Source organism: Oenanthe melanoleuca, chromosome 1, assembly GCF_029582105.1.
Source record: "Oenanthe melanoleuca isolate GR-GAL-2019-014 chromosome 1, OMel1.0, whole genome shotgun sequence".
Taxonomy (NCBI): domain Eukaryota; kingdom Metazoa; phylum Chordata; class Aves; order Passeriformes; family Muscicapidae; genus Oenanthe; species Oenanthe melanoleuca.
The window spans coordinates 110,848,718-110,870,933 of NC_079333.1; the positions used below are offsets into that span (position 1 = coordinate 110,848,718).

At 43.6% G+C, this 22,216-nt stretch overlaps 1 protein-coding gene across 17 annotated transcripts in view; it reads right to left on the reverse strand.

The window, feature by feature from the left end:
- RCAN1 (regulator of calcineurin 1) overlaps positions 1-19,035 on the reverse strand; it is a 36,698-nt gene extending 17,663 nt beyond the window's left edge. For all 17 annotated transcript variants that reach the window (XR_008839832.1, XR_008839836.1, XR_008839844.1 and 14 more), the window contains exon 1: positions 18,667-19,035. Coding sequence is in view for 1 of the 17 variants with exons in the window: in XM_056484737.1 (XP_056340712.1) it covers positions 18,667-18,948 (282 nt within the window). In the remaining 16 variants the exon portion in view is untranslated. The remainder of the gene's footprint in view (positions 1-18,666) is intronic.
- Positions 19,036-22,216: the final 3,181 nt, after the last annotated feature.

Here is a 22,216-nt window from a genome sequence, read left to right on the forward strand (position 1 = left end):
CAAGACAAAAAGAGATTTCTCCCAAGCACTGGGTAACAATGGAATAAAGGAAGCATGAGAGATTCCTACCACTGCAACCAGGAAAAATCAGCTCCACTCTGACCATTCCAAGGTTATTTATTTGAATTGATAGCTGAAAGGGACAGAAATCAATCTAGAAAGTCATCAACAGATCTGTGGAGCTGCAAGATGAAATAATTCAAGACAGAAAGAAGGGACATGTTCAAACACATCACTCCAGAAGCAAAAATGGCTTTGGATCATTTTTTCTTGAGTGAGGGGGCACCTTCTGCATGAAGATCTGGCTGGTTTATGAAGAGGGAACAGCTGTAAGGTTATTTATAAGTGAGACTGGGCAGAGGGAGAGGTGCAGGGAATAGGGAACATGCTTCCAGTGGATTCCTGCATTCCTGCAGCATGTCCTGCATGCTCTGACACTGAGCACAGCTGGAGCCCTGCACAGCTCCAGGGCTGAGGGCAGCCAGGGAATGCTGGGCTGGGACAGGGAGGGCTCAGAGTGACATTTGGGGACAGAGCAGGGACCACATTTCAGAGAAATTTAACCCAGATCTACTGAAATGGTGACAGAGCCACAAGGAGAACAGCCCTGAGCAGCCCAAACACGGAGGGATGGGGAATGGAAGCTCCCACACAAACACAGCCAGGTTGTGACAGCTCAGGAGAGGATGGGGGTGAAAGGGACAGGAACAAAGCCCAGGGAATCCCAGAATTCCCAAATCCTTGGGGCTGGAAAAGCCCTCCCAGCCCAGGCAGTCCCAGCTATGCCCCATGCCCACCTTGTCACCTGAGTGCCACCTCCAGGTGCCACCTGCAGGGATGGGGACCCCAAACCTCCCTGGGCAGTTCCAACCCCTGAGCTCCCTTTCCATGGGGAAATTCCTGCTGCTGTCACCCTGAGCCTGCCCTGCCCAGCCTGAGGCTGTTCCCTCTCCTCCTGTCCCTGCCTCCCCTCCCTGCCCCTCCTGTCAGGGAGTTGTGCAGAGCCACAGGGTCCCCCTAAAAAAATTCCCTAATTCTCCTCCATGGGAAAAAGGAAAAGTCCCAGCAGTGCCAAAATCCAGCCCCACAGCTGACAGGGCTCTGCTCAAACCCCATCCAACCAAAGCCAGGGTGGTCAGAGCTCCCCTGACCCAGGTGTTCCCAACGGAAGCAAATCCTTTCCCAATTCCTGCCTTCCAGCAGCAGCTGAACCCAAGAAACACAGAATACTGAAGCCAAACATGGTTCATCATTTAAAACAACACAGTGCCAATAAGCTGAGATCAGTTTTGTCTCATGTGTAAGAGGAGTGAGGAAGACATAATTCATCTTACAGGAGCTTTTAGAAGTTAAATTCAGAGCTGCCTGTGTAAGGTTGGGATCCAGATTCAGATTCCAGGACCTGAAGGAGCTGCAGGAAACATGGAGAGAGACAATTGCCAAGGGCTGGAGGGACAGGACACAGGGAATGGAGGGACAGACACAGGGAATGGAGGGACAGGACACAGGGAATGGAGGGACAGGACACAGGGAATGGAGGGACAGGACACAGGGAATGGAGGGACAGGACACAGGGAATGGAGGGACAGGACACAGGGAATGGAGGGACAGGACACAGGGAATGGAGGGACAGGACACAGGGAATGGAGGGACAGACACAGGGAATGGAGGGACAGGACACAGGGAATGGAGGGACAGGACACAGGGAATGGAGGGACAGGACACAGGGAATGGAGGGACAGGACACAGGGAATGGAGGGACAGGACACAGGGAATGGCTCCCAGTGCCAGAGGGCAGGGCTGGGTGGGATTTTGGGCAGGAATTGTTCCCTGGCAGGGTGGGCAGGGCTGGCACAGGGTGCCCAGAGCAGCTGTGGCTGCCCCTGGATCCCTGGCAGTGCCCAAGGCCAGGCTGGACCCTGGGGCTGGAGCAGCCTGGGACAGTGGGAGGTGTCCCTGCCATAGCAGGGGTGGGATTAAATGGGATTTAAGACCCAACCCAAACCATTCCATAATTCCAATATGTATTACACATTATGTCTTCAAAATATATATCCACTTTACAATGGTAGAGCAAGAGCCTGAGGTCAGCATCCCTGTCTTTTATATATTCCTTGAGGAAGAAAATGTTCCTTTGGCTCCCTGGCTTGATGAGACACACACTGATCATCACAGCAGCACCAAAAGGCAGGTGGAAATTTTTGTTTAATACAATTCCATCTTCACTAAAACTTTTCTGAGAAGACCAAAGAATTCAAGATATTTTTATCTCACTTTGTACGTTCCAGGTAATGAAGGAGGGAAATATAAAAGGTCAGTACAGAAGGAAAACAGCAGAAGGAATGAATCTATGTCAGCCTGTCTGTATTCCCTACTCAACATCTCAATCAAGAGTCAATCAGTGCATATTAAAGGTTCAGATAAAGCAATTAAACTACTTTTTCTTTGAGAAACCAAAGCTTTGTTTCCAAATCTGTTCTGAAAGTCAAAGGGGCTGGAGCGTGTCCAGGGCAGGGACAGAGCTGGGGAAGGGGCTGGAGCCCCAGGAGGGGCTGAGGGAGCTGGGAGGGGGCTCAGGCTGGAGAAAAGGAGGCTCAGGGGGGACCTTGTGGCTCTGCACAACTCCCTGACAGGAGGGGCAGGGAGGGGGGTCGGGCTCTGCTCCAGGAACAGGGACAGGAGGAGAGGGAATGGCCTCAGGCTGGGCCAGGGCAGTTTTCCCTTCTTAGTCTCACCTGCCCTTTCCTCTGGAAAACCTTCAAACCCTGCAGAGATGGAGCATTCCCATTCCTCAAGGCCCATGGAATAAAGCAGGCAGCCTGGCCCACCACTGCAGGGACCCTGTGCTCACTCCCCCAAACAGCCAAATGCCCTTTACCCAGAGCAGTGTCTTGGTGTCCCTGCTCCCACAGGCTGCTCCTCAGATGTTCCAGATGATTTTGGGAATTTGGTGCAGCCTTACAGGTGTCACTCCCTGGGCTGCTCCCCCTCCCAGAGCCATCACTGCTCCCTGCTGACATTTGCTGGAGGAACCAATCTGATTGCTGTGCAGCAAACAAAGCTGTGGAGAATGGTTTGGAACAAGGTCCTCAGGGGATCTCCAAAACCTGGAGACAATTTTGTTTACCATTTAATCCCAGACTGGTTTGAGTTGGGAGGGACCTCAGAGCCCACCCAGTGCCACCCCTGCCATGGCAGGGACACCTCTCACTGCTCCAACCTGGCCTTGGATCCAGGGGCAGCCACAGCTCCTCTGGGCTCCCCACACTCACAGGAAGGATTGTTCCCTCATTCCAATCTAAACTTTCCCTCCATCAGTTTGAAGCCATCACCTCTTGTCCTGTCACTACTAACTGTTGTAAAAACTTCTTGAAACTTCCAAGCTTAATTCTTCCTCCTCCACTTTAAATTCTCACCTATTCCAAGGCTGTGAATTTCCAACCCAACCTTGCTCCCATATCACTCCTTAATTTTCTGGACCTTAATTCAACAGCTGTTCCTGGGACAGAAGAAACAAAACCTTCCAGAAGGTTTCCTGCATCTATTGCTATTATTTCAAAAGAAGAATAAAGAAGAATATTGAAATTTCCAGAGTGGAAGGGACCCACAGGATCATCAATCCAAGCCCTTGCACAGACCCAGCAATCCCAGCCTGGGTGCCCCTGGCAGCCTCAGGGCTGTGCCCATTCCCTGGGGAGGCTCCCAATCCAATTAATTCCTGCTGCAATCAAACACATTTATCTGCAGGACCATCCCCTGGAGCTGTGAGTCCAACAGAAAGCTGCAGTGCTCAGGGACCCCCAGTTCTGGGCAGCACCTCTGGACTCAGGGAGGCTCCTGGGAAGCCAATTCCTGAATTGCCACACAAACTGCAGCCACTCCTCTAAGGGTTCAAAAAGAAAAAAAATATTCAAATAACCCCCTGATGATTTTTTAATGCAAATTCCAACTGCAGTGCCAAGAAGGAGCTGTTTTTCCTGAAGACTTACAGGATACATTTGAATAGCTTCAAATGTATGAGCTGGTGTCATTTTTGCATTAGGAGATCTAAATACATTCAAATAAAATCTCCAGAGTTGAGCTCTGTCACACAAGTGCCATTTACAAATTCCATGGGACACAGTTTTCCAGCCAACCATCTGAAAAATAAATACCTCCAGTGTGCTTCTTCCATCCTTGGAAAAATCTATGATTTACACTTCCATTTCCAAGCATTAAACACTGAATTCCTGTTCACTGAGTGGGAACACAAAAGTGGGCATTAGGAAATTCCACTACAGAGCAGCTGAATAATCACCAGCCTCATTTAGAAAACTTTTGAATGTGGCCAATATATTCCAAAATGTGAAGGCTTTTTCCAACACGTTTCCACTCCTGCTGGGAATATGCTGAAATGACCCAGAATAAATTAATGATGATTTTCCCTCATTGGGGTACTGAAAAGGAAATAAACATTTTCAGACAGTATTTCATGGCAATTCTTTTTCTATTCATTTAAAAAAAAAATTATTCCATTTAGAAAAACATTCCAACACCAATGCCATCCAGGATTTTCAACCAAACCTGCTGAGGGAACAACAAAACCCTCTAAGGAAAATCCAGAAATCTCTCTGCTTTGTTCAAAAATTAGTATTTTGGAACAAAGGAATGTGAGATGAGGAATTATGATGCTCATTTATCCCTAATGCACCTGAAAGCCTGATCAGCACTGCAATTTCTTTGGGCTCTGCACTTGGGAGCTCCAACCCACTGAGCCTAGAGCAGCTGGAGTCTCTCTAGAAAATGTGGAATATTGATGGAATATTGAGTGCCTGGGGAGGGTGGCAGAAAGATCCCACTGGGTATGTTCTCACCTAAAGGGGAAAACAAAGAGCAGGATAAAGGTTGGGAATTTCTGAGGAGCAGAAAACAAAGAGCAGGATAAAGGTTGGGAATTTCTGAGGAGCAGAAAACAAAGAGCAGGATAAAGGTTGGGAATTTCTGGGGAATTCTCTTCTGGGACCTCACATTCAGACAGGGAAAATCTCCTCAGGACAACTCAATCCTTTCAGGAATGATCTGGAAATGTTTGCCTTTGGAAGAGCTCCTTCAGGGAAGGAAAATGTCCCTTAGAGAGCTTCCTCCAAGTCATCTTGAGAAACATTTCCCCAAATCATCAGAGAGCAGCCAAAGGTTGGAATGTCTGGAGCCTCTCAGAAAATTTCCACCAGGAAAAAGGGTTCAAGGACATGAGAGAAATGAAAAGTTTATTTGGCAGAGGATGAAGGCTTCAGGTTTTGAGAATCAAAGGGCAAAAGTGACAGGAAGAATTCCAATGGCTCTCTGAGGCCTTGGGAAGGGGACACAAATTGTGGAGAAATAAAAATTCCAGTGGATGGGGAGGTGCAGTGAGAGGGACAAGCTTGGATCTGGAGGGGAGGGGAGGAGAGTGCTCAGCTCTGGGATCTTGAATGGCTGAGAATTCATTTTTAAATGTCTTCAGCTGGATTTAACTGTAAGTGAGGCACCACCCACTTCTCCAGGCAATTAAAGGTGTTTAAGCACCTTTCCTTTACTTTGCCCTCTTCCCTAAGCAGCCCAGGAACTGAGCAGGGCAGTTCAGAACAGGTGAACATAAAATAGAGGCAGCAGCTTTCATTTATTAATAACAAAAATTCAACTTATTCCCCCTGCCCTGGCTGGTTTAATCCAGAATACATCCATGCACGAGCTGTTCCCACAGGAAAAGAAACCACTACCACCACACCCAACAAACCAAAAAACCTGTTAAGAAAAACCCAAACACAACCCAACTTCCTCTGCAGCTCCCTAAAAATCTTGGATGCATCACCTTTGGCAGAGGCAGCTCCTGGCAAGGAAGTGGGAGCTGCAGAAAATGGGATTTGTCAGGAATTCAATATTCAGCTTCATATCTCTGACAGGACAGAAGCAGCTCTTTCCAAGGAGCTGCCCCAAACATTTGGATCCACAGCCCACTCACAAAAATTCCCCCAGGATCGACTCCAACAACACAAAGCTGCAATCCCTCACCCTCCCCATTTTTTGTGGCATTTCAGGTTTTTTTCAGCCCTGCAACACCAGAATAATGAACACAGATCATGTTAAAACCATGGGAAGGAGTGGGAAAACCATGGAAGTTCTCACACTTCAGGAATTTGCAGGGGTAGAACAGAGACTGGAGAACTCAGCTGATAATTACACTGATAATACAAAATAATTAATTCATTATCAACCAGGAAATAAATATTTGGCCTGTGAGGATACCATTCCCTGCCAGCTCCCTCCCAACTCCCCTGATTATGCCAGCAGGAGAATCCAGGGAGAAAAGGGAAATTCAGAGAAAAGCCCTTTTGGCTGATATTAAATCCATATTGATTTCAAAATAAGCATTTTTAGAAAGTCAATGAACAGCAACTTTTCACTTGCTCTTTTCACGAGAGCTTTTGAAAATGGATGTCCCATGACTGGTATCAAATGATGCAAAGCTGCCCCATTTCCTGACAGGCATTTCTTTGACTCATTCCTTCCACTGGCTTTTCCATAAGTGATTCAAGGCTGCACTCAGCTGTCCTGGAAAACATTTCTCAAAGTCTGCAAGGTATGGAAAGCAGGATATTCTCCTGGGCTGGCTTCTAACTGGGAATCTTTGTGCCTCTTTCTCTCTTTAGAGACAAACAGCAGTTTAATAACTTTGTTCTATCAACTGTGATTTACTTTTTTCTCCTAAATAACAGAAAAATCAAAACTTATACATATATTTCACTCTATTCCCTGTATATCCTGATTTCCTAGTAGTGCAGTCTTAGAAGTCTAAAAACCAGGTGCTTGTTTCTATTATTTTACTTTTCAATAAAGAAAATATTTATGAAAATATAAAAATTAAAGCAAATATTTTATTTAATTATTATTAATAAAATACTAAAGGAAAATATTTTATTTAGAAAGAGCTCCCCTGAATACTTGTATCACCCACTGAATTTTGATTTTCCTTCTTGGAAGTTACAGCACTACAAAAAGTTTTTTACACAGAGGTACTGTGAATTAATTACAAGTTCCCTGAGACTCCCTGCTTGACTGGTTCCTGAAATCCCTCAGGTGTCACTTAAACCCAACCCACAGCACTGAGACCAACTCAGACCTGCTCCAAGCCCTGCTCAGCCTCTGATCCAGCTGAGGCTGGAGGGTGCTGCTAAAATAAGTCCTCAAAGCAGTTCCCAGACCCCTCCTCTCCTCCCATTTTCCTTAAGAAATGGAAAGGAATTCACTTTGATTTCCATGCAGATCAGCTGTGGGAATGCTAAAGCTCCCTGGGACATTTTCCACACTATTTGTACCTGGGCTGCTGCCCCTGTGCAATTCCACAGGAAACAAATTCAGCTCTCAGTGCCCAGAGCAGCTGTGGCTGCCCCTGGATCCTGGCAGTGCCCAAGGCCAGGCTGGACACTGGAGCAGCTGGGACAGTGGGAGGTGTCCCCATGGAAGGGGTGGCACTGGGTGGGCTCTGAGGTCCCTTCCACCCAAACCAGTCTGGAATTCTGTGAAACCATCAATTCCATCCAAGTGTGTTATCACCCTCAGGTTTATTTTTAACCTTCATTAGGAACATTTTACAACACTGGAAACCTGTTTTGATGTTAGAATGAATCACAGAATCATGGAATGGTTTGGGATGGAAGGAACATCAAAGATCACCTTGTTCCACCCTGCCATGGGGACACCTCCCACTGTCCCAGGCTGCTCCAGCCCCAGTGTCCCACCTGCAACTGGGCACTGCCAGGGATCCAGGGGCAGCCACAGCAAATCTTGGAATTCCATCCCAGCCCCTCCAGGGAACAATTCCTGATTCCCAATATCCCATCAAATCCTACTCTGAAGCCATTCCCTGTGTCCTGTCCCCTCCATTCCCTGTGTCCTGTCCCTCCATTCCCTGTGTCCTGTCCCCTCCATTCCCTGTGTCCTGTCCCCTCCATTCCCTGTGTCCTGTCCCCTCCATTCCCTGTGTCTGTCCCTCCATTCCCTGTGTCTGTCCCTCCATTCCCTGTGTCCTGTCCCTCCAGCCCTTGGCAATTGTCTCTCTCCATGGTTCCTGCAGCTCCTTCAGGCCCTGCAAGGCCACCCTGAGCTCAGCCCAAAGCTTCTCCTGTGCAGGTGAACAATCCCAGCTGTGCCAGCCTTTCCTCCCAGCAGAGCTGCTCCATCCCTCTGCTCATCCTGCTGCTCCTCTGGGCTCTGCAGCAGCTCCAGCTCCTCCCTGTGATAGGCCCCAGACTGCTTTAGGATTTCTGAAAGTTTCCAGCCCCCAACCCCTGTTTTGGAAAATTCCCCTGCTCCTTTTCCCCAGGGAAGGCAGAAAGGCCCAAAGCTCCCAGCAGGGGCTGCCTGAGCTATTCCTGGTGTGTCTGCAGCTGGTGCCACTCTCCAAGGGATTTCTGAGGAACCTCATTAAGCTCCTGCAACAACATCCCAGTCAAAGGAAAACCTTCAGCTGTGTGCTCAGCCTTTCAGCAAACACTGATAGGACTATGCCCATTGCCCAGCTGAGCCTTATCATCCTTTCCAGATGAACTGGGTTGTGATTGAAGTACTCCTCTAAAAGCTTGCAGTGTTTTATTGCAGGAGCTGGATTAGGAGGAAAGCACATCAATGTGCTCAAGTGATCTCCATAAAAACAGCCTGGCCATGATGAAGAGCTCCTTTCAGAAGGCAGAGTTTCATAAACACTGTATTTTATATTTTTAACCACCACAAACCAGTCACTTCTCAAAGTCACCTGATCCAACAGCATCTACTTTGATTGTCTCCAAAATCAACTCAGAAAATTACAGCTGACATTTCCAACCTGCCCAGCAGAGCAAAAGAAAAGCTTAAAACAGCACTGCCAGTTCCACCTCCTGCAACCTCACTGCAACAGCAAGGGCTGTGCAGACTGAAATGCCAAATTAGAGGCTTCAAATCAGAGCATTTGCAAGGCAAACTCCTAATCAGGACAAGCAGCAACAAAGGGAGACTCAAAGAACTGGGGGAAAGAGAGATTAAACAATAATTTGTAAATACATGAAATAAACACAGAGCTCTCTGCTCATTAGTGAATTTGGTGTCCCACATCCAATCTGTTTTAAAAAATAAAGATTATTTACTCTCAAGCTGACCTGGTTAGGTTGACACATTAAAATCTTTCAGTACTTCTTTGCTCATGGTGATTGATTGTGTTTGGATTTATTGATGCAGCTGTTTTCCCCAAATCCTCATGGCCTGTCAAGCTGCAGCTGGATTTTGTTCTCCTTTCACTCAGCTTTCACAGGATCCTTTCCCTTGGGCTGGGAGTTTATCCTTGGGCAGTTTTTACGGATAAAATGATGATGGAACTGCTCTCCTACCAATGATGATTAAACCACCAGCACCTGAACTGGAGGAGTTTAGGTTTAGTCCAGGACTGGGTGACACAGAAGGAAGATTTAAGTCACTCTGCTTTCCAATTTAAGTGATCAACAACTCATTCACATCATTCCATCTGCTCCTCCTAGAACCACAGATTTAATTTTTCTTTAGGAGTTCTTTAGATTTTACCTTTTAAAGCATCATTTCTCACCAAGGCACTGAAAAGGATGGAGCTGCTACAAATAACTCCAGGAGCTGATGAACAGTGAGAATTAAACACCTTTCAAAAATAGCCCCCACTGTCAGCATTTGCTTCCCAGCCCAAGTGGTCCCTAAATAGCAGCAAGGCAGTGCCAGCTGTGTCACAGCAGACTCCTCCTCACCCCCTTGGACTGCACAGCACACTGGGGCTGGATTAATTCTTCATTTACTTCCTGCACTGATGGTTCCACAGGAATCTACCAGACAGTCACAAAAAGCATCTTAATTTAACCAAAGTCCAGTATTCCACAAGGGATGGAGGGGCAGGACACAGGGAATGGCCTGAAGCTGGTGGAGGGCAGGGCTGGGTGGGATCTGTTCCCTGGGATGGAATTCCCAGAGCAGCTGTGGCTGCCCCTGGATCCCTGGAATGTTCAGCTCCATTCTGATTCCATGAAATAAAAACATCATTCTCCACATTTCCAGATCACCCCTGTGAAGCATGGAAGGGATTCCCAGCAGTGCCCAAGAATTAATTAGCTGATCATTATTTTATACTGGTTATTTCACTCTGATCAGCAAACATTTTGCAGCTGTTTGTGCTTCTGTGCTTCCCATACACCTTCAGGACTGTATCATCCCTGAGGTCAGAGGTTCAGTGTTCTTTTTTTTTTTTTTACTTTTCCTGTTTAACTGCCATTTCTGGGGAAAAAAAAAAAAAATTCTAAAAGGTAAAGCAGTTGTCCCTAAAGTTTTTTTCTACATCTTTATAGGTTTTTTCCAGCTGTGACAGGTATAAGAACTCTCCCACTGAGTGAAGATATGATCATTATCCTGATGAGTAGGATGAAAAAATACTTCTGTAATGAACAATTTATTATCATGAAAAATGCAGCTGTATTATGCCAAAACTATGACTTGAGGAAGAGCAAAGAAGGATGAAAACAGCAGGTGTTGGGGTTGTTTTAATTTCTAGTTCCTTCTAACATGACAGCAGGATTTGTTTAACTCAAATATTCAAGATATCATCCCAGGCAAGCTGAAGTTATGTGTTCATCTTCTGACACATCCTCTGTGACTAAGGAAAGAAAAGGAAATTTAAAAAAATTAACTTTAACACAGGAGGCTTTGGAAAAATCACATGAGCTGGTCAGAAGCAGGCTGGTATTTCTGTGATCTTTAAAGAATGACATTTTCCACTGCAGTCACAGAAGGAAGAATGGAAGATAAACTTCAAAATATTTCCTAAGAATGTTCTGGGAAGGTAGGAAAAAACCCAAAGCAATTACAAGAAGTTTCTGCATTTCAAAGAACAAATCAAGTGTACCTGGAAATTTCAAAAGGATTTTAAAAATGCTAACAAAGAACATGGAATGGTTTGGTTGGAAGTGACTTTAATGATCATCTAATTCCAATTCCATTTTACTATCCCAGGTTGCTACAACATAGCCTTGATAAAATAATAAAAGATAACAAAAGGAGCCATAGAAGAGTCTGGAATTTATCCCAAATCACCTGCATTTTTGTTGAGGTTAATGCCTGATATGCTGTAATTATCTCAGACATTAATTAGTGACACATCAGCAGCACACTGGCATTTAAAGCTTTTAAGGTATATAACAACAGAGCTTTGAGGATGTACTTTATTTATTTATTCATATGGCAAGAACCACACTGATTAAAGGGGCAAAAAAAATCAACATTAGAAAATAACTGTTGAAAATTAAATTAAATTCCTGAATATTCCAGGCAGTGTTTTTAGGTTAGGAACTCCCACTTGCTGAAAGCCAACACAGTTCTGCATCTCCTTCTAACTGCTGCTACAGCAATGTCTGGATTTGCCTTTTTGAGATGGAAACATCACTGCAGAGCAGTGGGGAAGAGCAGAATTCCACTCTGGCAGCCCAGGAAGGAAGGCACAGATGCTCACTAAGGGACAGCCTCTCCTGACAGCACCTCCTGGGAAGGATTCCTGCACTTCAGCTGCTCTGGGCAAGGTGAGGAGCTTTGATGTTGGGATAGATCCCAAAAAAAAATTCCAAAAATGTGTTTGAAGCTGTTCTATACCTGATACAGACTCTGAGCCTTTCCCAAAGGGAGAATATCACATATGGGATGTTTTGTGGGGTGGGCTGTGTTTAGTGGGGCTCCAGGGGCTCAGAGAGGCCCTGCTGATCTCACCTGCTCTCAGCTGATTTTCTCTGCCTTGCACAACCCCAGGCAGGAGCTGCTCATACTTTCCACTGCCTGCCCCAGCAGCTGCTTCACCCTGGAGCCTGAGGAAAATTCAACCTTTAATCAGAGTTTCCATGAGCCAGGCAATGCTGGATGGGATCTGGCCCAAGGGCCAAGGAATCCTGCAGAGGAATGGCCACACACCCCAGGAGCTGGGCAAGCACCCCCAGGAATTGCCACTGATCCCCCCTCCACAAGCTGTGGCTGCCACAAGAAACTTTCTCTTACTATTTAACATCACAACCTGCAAGAAATGGACATTTTAATTCTTATTTCACCTTCTCTTTCCACAGTAATGGACATATTCCCACTGCAGCTTTCAGTAATCATCAACAATTCTATACTAAAATAATCAGAGATGGGAGTTACTCTTAATGTATTTAATATTATCTCACTTGTTGGGTTATCAGAAAGGAAGAAGATATTTTAACTACAAACTCACAGGAGTGTTTTGTTTAACTATATGGATTATGAATGGCTAAAAAAATTACAAATAGGAAAAAATCTATTCATTTTAACAATACAGCTTGGCTCTTTTGGCACCTCACCAGCTCCTACCTTCAGAGAAAGGAAACAGCACCTCTAGGAAAGAAAAGAACAATTCTCCTGCCTTTCAGCCAGTCCTTCTTGGAAAACAGCCTGAATTTTAAGAGGCCTCCATACAAACAGCCACTTGTTCTGAAATCAGCACCAAACCTTCAGGGAAGTTTCCAGAATGGTTTTCAGTCCATGCAAGAAAATAAAATGATTTTGGTTTACTTGGCTGCATATAAAAGTCAAAAACTTACATTTATGGAGTTTTTTTTTTAGGATTTTCCCCCCACAAGCTGTTTGATACAGACATTATGAATAAATCAATTTATCAAAAAGCCCTGAATTCACACAGCTGCCACTCTCACACCACTGAAAACTGAGATGCTGTCTCAATTTTCCTGCTGCCTTTTGCATTTCAGCAACAAAAAAACTCAAATCCAGCTCCTGAGCTCTGGACTCTCAACTCAATAACCAAGAGTTGCTTGCCAGCACCAAAATTACTCCAAAGAAAACCTCAAAAAGCAAAATCAAATCCATCTCTTCACTTGTGACCCTCTAAAATCTGCCTGGGGCAGAGGGAAGTTACATTTTAATAAATGAAATTCAGTGAGTATTGACAGCTCTGCTTTTGGGAGCAGGGCCAGTAATCAATGACTGTAATCATTTCAATTAATTAAATTAATTCTGGTTATCTCTGGCAGTAAAAAGTGCTGGGAGGAAGAGACAAAAGGTCTAAAGGTACTTAGGGATGATTCTTCTCCCATCTAAAGCTGGCAGAACCTCACAAACTCTGTTTGGGATATTGTCACATCCTAAATCCCTGTGCTTGGCAGGTATCACTCACCAACCACCTCATTTTTAATATCAGGATTCCCAAACATTCTGGGACAATGACTTCCATCTCATTTCAGTTTAATTATGCATTACACCCACAAAACAATTTAAAAATGGTATTTTAGACCTCAGGTTGACTGAGCACAGCCCATATTTCAATCATTCCCAGCATATTTCCAGATTTTATGAGGAGAAAAAGAGCACCTGGTCAGAACAGGAGATAAAACCCTCCATGAAAACAACCCCAAATGGCCACTGAGGAAAGTGTTTAACCACCATTAATAAACCCAAAATTAAACCAAACCCACCCAGGTGAGGTGTCCCTGCCCAGGGCAGACAGAGCTGGATGATCCTTGGGGTCCCTTCCAACTCAAACCCAGGATTTTGTTTTCACACATCAGAACAAGCCCCAGACTTCACTGGAAATTCTGGTTAATGTAAATATATTTACATTATATAATACATTAAATATTAAATGTATTTACATATATTGCTAGTTAATGTAAATATATTGCATCATTGTTTAATTATTTCCCTCATTTACAGTTCTCCTGACCTGCAGTTACTTATTAATAACCAAAATTATTTATAAATTTATAAAAACTGCTTATTAAAATCTTGAATAAACTACTTCAGCAATAAACTGTCACAGAATTAAACTTTTGCTGCTAAAAAGACTTTATAATTCAAGCCTATTCTGCATGGGACAGTTCAGTCACTGCTGATATCAATAATTATTTAATGCTGATGTTATTGAGGGGTGTTTGGGCTGAGTTTCAAGGCAGTCTCACCTCTAAAACACTGCACTTATTTTCATATTTTTAATTAATGAATAGGACAATAATCCTGGGAACAAAGCTCCATTTGCTCCTACTAAAAGAAAAAAAGGAAAAAATTAAAAGCCCTGCACAGCACTGTGATGCAGATTGGGTCTTCCCAGGGATTTCACCAATGTTTCCCTAAATTTCCACTCTCCAGGAAGATGAAATTCCTAATCCTGGAATGCTCAGACCTGGTGTGGGATTTTTCTACCAGATTTTGGGCTAATGACTGGAGCACTGGATCCTGTGGAAAGTAATTTTTGTTATTATCTCCAACACTCATGACAATTTTACAACTCTGCTTTTCTAGGTTTAAGTATTTTTAAGGCACCCAACAACCATCTTGTGCAGCAGGAGTTATTTGAATGCTTAAATTAATATATAAATATTGTATATTTCTGTTTTATTTCTACCTATAAAAGTATTTGTACTGTTTGCTTGAAGAATTGTCTGATCAGCCAACTCTGAGCACTTCACTGAGTGGATTTTTCACACAGAAAAAAAATATTCTGGAGCTCTACAGAAGGTCCAAGTGTGATATAAACCTGAAGCTGCTCAAAATACCTCCACTTAACTAAATACTTCCAGGAGTTCTATTCAAAACCTTTTCATAATGGAAGGTTTCTAATTGTTTTGTAATGGTTTTAGTGTTCAAAATAAATCCAGATTATTGAAATGTGATTATGAACCACAGTCTTAACCTGAGCTTTATTTGGAAAGCAAAAGCATTAAAAACTATAAACACTGTCACAAAAAGAGATTTTTTTTCTGGCAAAGAATGAAAACCTTCAAAATTTATGCAGGTGCCAATAATTATGTTTTACATTCCCATTAGGGAATATTTTGCCAAAACCAGAGCTGTGGTCACAAAAAATCTATAAAACACTCATCTTTTTGGAAATCTGCTTTTAAAATGTTCTCTTTTTAATGTGATCTAACAGGCTTAAAAAATATGAAGTAAAAGGATTAGGAGGCATGTGGCTGAGGCAGGAAGAGATTACCAGAAAATGGAGATTATTTGTAAAGAAAGTTTTGCAAATACTGAGAAATCTGCTGAACTTCCTGCAGAGCAAAGTAATTCTTTAAGTACTTCAAAAACCCAAAATCCACCTCATGATTATTTCAGGGGCCTGCAAGGCAATTAAAGATGTCTAAAAGCAAGGCTCAGTTAACAGCTTTATTTTCAGCTGAGTTCACAAAAGCCTTTTCTGCATTGACACCACACCAAGCTGAAGGAAAAAATGATTTTGGGGAATTTTGGGAGCTGGAATTCCCAGGATTCAGCTCACCTGCAGCTCTGCTTTTCCTGAGTTACACAACTCACCTTGGTGGGACTTATCTTCAAATATAAAATTTCTATTTTTTTTTTAATAAATAATTGCAGAGATTGTTTCCCAGCCAGTTCTGGGGGTTGTGTGAGGACACAGGCTCAACTCCAACTCTGAGTGCACTTCCAGCAAGATGAACTTCTTTAATAATTCAGTTTTCCAGCAAAGTTTTCCCAGAGAAAAATTGTTCCCACAGTAGAACAGCCTCCTTGCATTTTCTCTATGAATATAAGTTGCTGTTAATTATGGAAAACTTGCTGCTACATTCATTAATTTGCAAAAATTAGCAGATTAAGGTAATTATCATGGAATCATTAAGGGTGGAAGTGACTTTCCCAGCAGAACCATAATGGAAATGGGATATTATATGGTCTAAAATATGGAAATAGGTCTAAAATATGATTTTTAAACACCTAAAGTGTCCCCAAGTGCCGCATCCAAACACCTCCAAAACACTCCCAGAGATGGAGACTCCACCACCTCCAAAACTCAGAAATATTTTCAAGGAATTTATGGAATTTGACCCTAAGTGAAACTGTCTCCAACAAAAAAATCTGTCCTAGCCCTAAAACCCACAGATTATCTGAGAAATGAAATTCTTTGTAGGAAATCTTGGTGCTCCTCTTGGCCACTGCCCAAATGAAAGTGAAGGGGAAATGGAAATGGGCAGAGCACACCTGGGTAAGCAAGGGGCATAAATGAAATTATTTCATTATTTAGCCCTCCTGTGGCTGTGCCAGAATTGTGAAATTCAGCAGGAAGTGTGGCACATCCCTTGGGATAACAGGAGCCAGGGAAGTGCTTGGATTTGACAGCACAAATTCCATAAAAAAATCCCTGAGTGTCCTTTACTGACTTAAACCAGCTCTTTAAAAATGGAATATCACATGAGAAGGATGGAAAAAATACAAAAACCCGATTTGAAATTAGCTACTGACACCTTTTCTTAAATAAGTGAGTACACAGGAACACAGTTTTAAAAATAAAACTCATCTGGGTGTTGGATGAACACAGAATTACAATTCCTCAAGCACACAATCAACACTGAAGCTACCAAAAGCTGCAGATCCAATGTAAAAGACAGCTCAAAAAAATCCAAATTTTTCCAAGCTAATTTTCCAACTTGAAGATGAGAAAAAGTGGTGTTTTTTTTTTGGTTTTTTTTTTTGAGGCAATTACTTCAATAAAAAGAAAAAAAATATAGAATTTAAAGGAATTCCCTAACTCTGCTTTAGAAAACTTGAGAGTAAGTACTTAGGTGGTCTCTGGAAGATTTTAGACTGATATTAAGAAACTGGTCATGAAGTATTTTTATTTCTTCTGAGAATAAACTGCCATTTGACAGAACTATTACCTTGATAGGAAGGTCTGGTTTTTAATCTAAAACTTCTGATTTCTCAACTGGGATTATCAACACCTCAATAAAAAACCTTTTAAAAACTGAAAAGGAGGAATATTCAAGCAGTACTTCCAGCAGAAATCATGATTTGGGAAGTACAGAATAGAAATAGTTATCAGTATCTTGTCTCACCTTTGATTGGATCAACCCTCCCCAAATAGGGCAATCCAGGATTATTAAGGGGCCCACTGAAGGAAAAAAAAACCATTTCATTCTAGAGAAAAGGTATTTTAGGAGTGGTACATCTGCTGGGAAAAGCAGAACATTCACAGAATAGAACAGAACCAAAATTCAGAGTATTTACAAACACTGCACCTGAGGATCCCTCCATCATCACCAAATTCCACACCTTTGCTCCCCAAGTTTGAATTTTCTCTGCACATTCTACACCAAACCAAGGGAATTGAATTAAATTCACTCCCTAACCAAGTACAGCCTTTTAAAAGGAATCCAGACAGTGGCATTTCAGTGTGACCACCATCACCTCCCACACCTGAGTGACAGAACTGCAATTCCTTGGACACCAGAGCCACCAAATGCTCTGGAAAACTGGACAATGCAATGTTTCCCTCATTTTTAATATAAACTTTGTCTTTCTTAGATCATCAAATGCTGAGGGCACCTTTCACACCTCCAAAATCAGCCTTAGGGCCTCGTTCCACTTTCTCTCTCTGCACCTTCCTGACATTTGGCCAACAAAACAAATTAAAAACACAGCCAGTCCATGTGTGCTCCTCTAAAAATCACTTATGCCCAGTTTTAAAGAGGGATCAGCTCTTGCCAGCTCTGTAACTTTACTAATCAAAGCCAAATTATGTATTTCAGCTGAAAATCAGCCACCAGACACCTAAACTGATTTTTCATCTTTAGACCTGTGTGCACCTACCATGTTTATGGTCACCAAGTTCCAAGCACCTCCACAACCCTTTCTTGAAGGTTTTGTGTTATATATAAAACTTTGAGACTTTTCTTCCCTGCTGGAGACAGATATTTGTTCCAGTTCAAGACAATTCTCCCATTCTGTACCTTAGAAATGTAATTTATGCAGTATCTGTACATGTTGTCATCCAGGGTGAAGACAACACAGTTTATGCTGAAATTATGAAACTCAAATTAATTTGTTACCACTGCACAATTTTTAAAGTCCATTCTGCTTAACTCAAATTTGTTTAAAAACTAAGCACTTCCTTCAGTATCAAAGGGTTTGATAGCAAAACCAACGACAAAAAACAAGGAAAAAAAAAAAGTCCAAAACCACAACATCGGGTGCACCAAACAAAATCTTAAGCACAAAGCTCAGGGTAGGTTGGTCCAGGGATATTTTATTTCATTTCTGTTTTATGCAGAGCTTCACCCTGGGGTGTGGTTTCAGGAATAAAGTAAAATAGATTTTGGTGTTGAAAGCCCCAGAATCATGGAATTCCTGAGGCTGGAAAATCCCTCCCAGCCAATCTAGTCTCAGCTGTGCCCTGTCCCCACCTTGTCACCCTGAGTGCCACCTCCAGGTGCCACCTGCAGGGATGGGGACCCCAAACCTCCCTGGGCAGTTCCAACCCCTGAGCTCCCTTTCCATGGGGAAATTCCTGCTGCTGTCACCCTGAGCCTGCCCTGCCCAGCCTGAGGCTGTTCCCTCTCCTCCTGTCCCTGTTCTGGAGCAGGGCCCAGCTCCACCCTCACGGGCTCCGGGACGCGGCTCCGGCTCTGGGTCCCGGCAGGACCGAGGGGGCGGCGGGGACGCGCAGCCACAGCCTCGCCCCCTCATTCCCCCGGCACCTCCCGAGGGTGGAGGCGGCCACAGAGAACTGCGACAGCCACAGAGAACCGCGACAGCCACAGAGAATCGCGACAGCCACAGAGAATCGCGACAGCCACAGAGAATCGCGACAGCCACAGCCCCGCACACCGCGCCCCCCTCACGGCTCCCGGCCCCCCTCACCCGGTACGGGCCGTCCTGGAAGACGCGCGGGTCCAGGTTACAGGCGATGGTGGCGCTGGGCAGGTCCCGCAGCGCTACCGCCTCCATTTCTCGGTCAACAAAGCTCCACTCCGCGTCCGGCTCCTCCTTCTCCTCCTCCTCCTCCTCCTCCTCCTCCCCTTCCTCCTCGTCCTCCCCGGGCGGCAGCGGCTGCTGCAGCGGCGGCTCGTCCATGGCCGGACACGAGCGGAGGCGGCGGCGGCGACGTCGTTGAGGCGGCTTCTCCCACCCCCCGCCCGCCATCTTGTTTCTCAGCCCCCGCCCCGCGTCAGCCAATCAGGAGCCGCGGCCGCGCCCCCTCTCGCCATCCAGCCAATAGGAAACCGCCGCGGCAACAGGTGGCGGGTGAGGCCGCGGCCGCCATGTTGGGTGAGGGCAGCGCCGTGAGGGAGAGGTACGGCTCCAACACGTAAAATTAATTATATCTATAGAATATACTATATATGCCATCTATGCTGTATACGCAGTATATATTGTATGTGTAATACGCGTACGTACTATATATAATGTATTATAGGCGAAAATGTACCGTCTATAACACACCATATAAATCCCCTCTAGTGTGTGTACTGTATATACAGTAGTTTTATAAATTATATGTAATGTACGGTATATAAAAATAGTTTGTGCATAATATTCTATATGTATGCCTATGTGGTATATATCTAATATACAGCAGATAGGATGTAAAAAGGTGCAATATACTGCATGTGTATGCAGGAATATTTATAACATACAGTATGTATGATACATATAAATTATGCTGAATATAATAATATATACTAATATATCCCATATATATATGTATATATTATTGCTAAAGAGGGAAGGACATGAATTCCATGTCTGGAAGTGTTCAAGGCTATGTTGGGTGGAGCTTGGAGCAACCTGGTCTCTAATATAAATACCAAATATTTATATAAAAATACCAGATGAATATAAAAATTCCTCACCCAAAGACCTACAGGTCAGCTGAAAATTGCCACTGTGTGTGTTGTAATTCTCTTTTCTGCCTTAAGGACAAGCTGACCCACCCTTGGTGTTCTGCAAATGTGCTTGGCTGGTTAGTCTGATCAAAGTTCAGACAAGTATTTTTATCATATATTTATGATATTTTTAATATTTTATTATGTGTATATGTGCCTGTATCTATATAAAATATTTTATATAATACTATGCTTATATTTCTATATTTATTTTTATATATGCATGGTGTCACCTTCCAGGGGAAGGCCCAAGAATGAGCTTCAAAGGTCACAGAGGTTTTTTATTAAATTATTGTGACATTCACACATCTCCAAACATCCCACACCAAATTCCTTCAGGCTCTCTGATCAGTTTGGAACCATTTAAGTCTTATTCAGAGAGATAAGCTAAATACAGGATGTTTTTTGATCACTTGTGCTAAGTGCCATAAATCTCCACATTCTCAGATCCAGACAAATGGTCTCTTAAAAGAAATTTCTCTGAGCAAGCCCAAAGTGTTTAATGCTAAATCCAGCCAAATTAATGCCATTTTAAACCAAATTATTTGATGCCAGAGCTGCTTCCTGCCAGGGCTGGTGACACTTTCCTCTCTGAGGAGCATCTCTGGATTCTCTGCCTCAGCAGCTCCAACCCCCTGTAGAAATTCCACCTGAGGAATCTGAATGGAAATCTGCTGTTCCACAGAATTTTAAAAATCCAGAAGCAAAACCTGCCAGCAATGAATTCCTGTCACTGCAGCCTGGTAGGAAAACCACTGGGAAATATTCACTGCCCGCTGCTGCTAATGGCACAAGCTGGGTATTGCAATGCAGGTGTCAAATGTGAAGGGGAAAAGACGTTATTAATTCTATTTTATGTAATTAACTGAGGCTAAAGGCCAGCTGAGATCATGCTCAGCAAGCCCTGCAAAGCTCCAGAGCTAAAGGACCTCTCTGCCCTAAGAGCTTAAAAGTTCTAAGTTTAATTCTAAGTCACAGACGTCAGAAAAAGAAAATAAATAAACCTGAATCTCCCTAATCTGAGGATTTAATTGCTCATCCTCTCTCCTTGCATAGGAAGGGATGGCGACAGCTGCTTTTGGCTGGGAGAGGTGGCGAGACAGGAGGAAAAATGGATTTTCCCCGCAATGTTTGGGCCAATCGTTCACTGTAAGTGAGGGCGATTTTCACTGTAAGTGAGGGCGATTAACGCTAATGATTTACCCGCAGGAAAAGCTGAATCGCTGAGTGCTGCCTGGAGCAGAGCCAGGGAAATGTTCCCAACACGGACACCACCATCTAGCGGCACCGTGAAAGCTCCAGGGGCTCCCCGGTGCAGGGTTCTGCCTCCAAAAATCCGTGATTTACACAGGAAATGGAGCTGGCCAGGGAAAATAAAATAAAATAAGATAAAATAAAATAAAATAAAATAAAATAAAATAAAATAAAATAAAATAAAATAAAATAAAATAAAATAAAAATAAAATAGTTCTAACTAAATGGAGAAAGAGCAAACATCACAGAATCCCAGAATTATCAAGGTGGGAAGAGACCTTTAAGATCACCCCAAACCCTGTCCCCAAGGGCCACTTCCAGACACCTCTGGAACGCTTCCAGGGACAGTGACTCCACCACCTTTCTGGGCAGCTCATTCCAATGCCTGACCCCTTTTACCATGGAATTTTTTTCTAAAATCCAATCTGAACCTTTAGGTTGTGCTGCTACAGATATTTTGCTTTAAGAGCCAACATCACAAGATATTTTCAGCTAATACAGCTGGAAATAGGGAATGTAAATGGTGAATTCCTTGGATGCTGTTGATAAAAACACCAGGAAATACTGAAAAGTGATCTATTAAAAAAAAGCCAACAAAAAAAAAGAAACCTATGTTGTTTTAATATTAACATTTTCTTGGGGAGAGGTTTGGGCCAGGTATGAAACCACTTTTAGCAGCTTTAAGAGAAAAAAAAAAAAACCACTCCTGAGATGTTTTCAGGGCTGGATCTGCTAAGCTGAGCAAAAACAATAGTGAGGAGAGGCTCCAGCTAAACCTGGAGCACTGGGAGAATTTGTCACAGAACAAGAACAAATGGTCCCAGTGATTAGGCAGATTTAAACAAGAAACAAAACATAACTTTAACAACATTTAACATCAAAATAAATTGTTAAACGAGGCTGGAGATTTCCTTTATGTCTGTTTTCTTTTGGAGGGTACTGCTTTGCTCAAAGTAAGGTTCAATTAAAGAATTGAGATTTTGAGTACTTTATAAACTCACTTTGGATGTCTGGCTTGTGTTGGAGAGGCTCAGACCTCTGTCTATGGGAGACTCTTAAGGGGAACAATCTGAGAGAAGTGAGCCCAGAGGGGCTGCTTGGCACATGAAAAACATCTCAGGAAGGTAAATGGGAGACTTTGCTGAATGGGATTTTTAGTGAAATATCCCAGGAAATGCTCTCAGGAGGGATGCAGCAAACAGGAGGCAAAGCCCTTTGGGCAGCCTGTGAAGGAGCCACTGACTGGAAAGGTCCAACTGCACTTGGGAAAG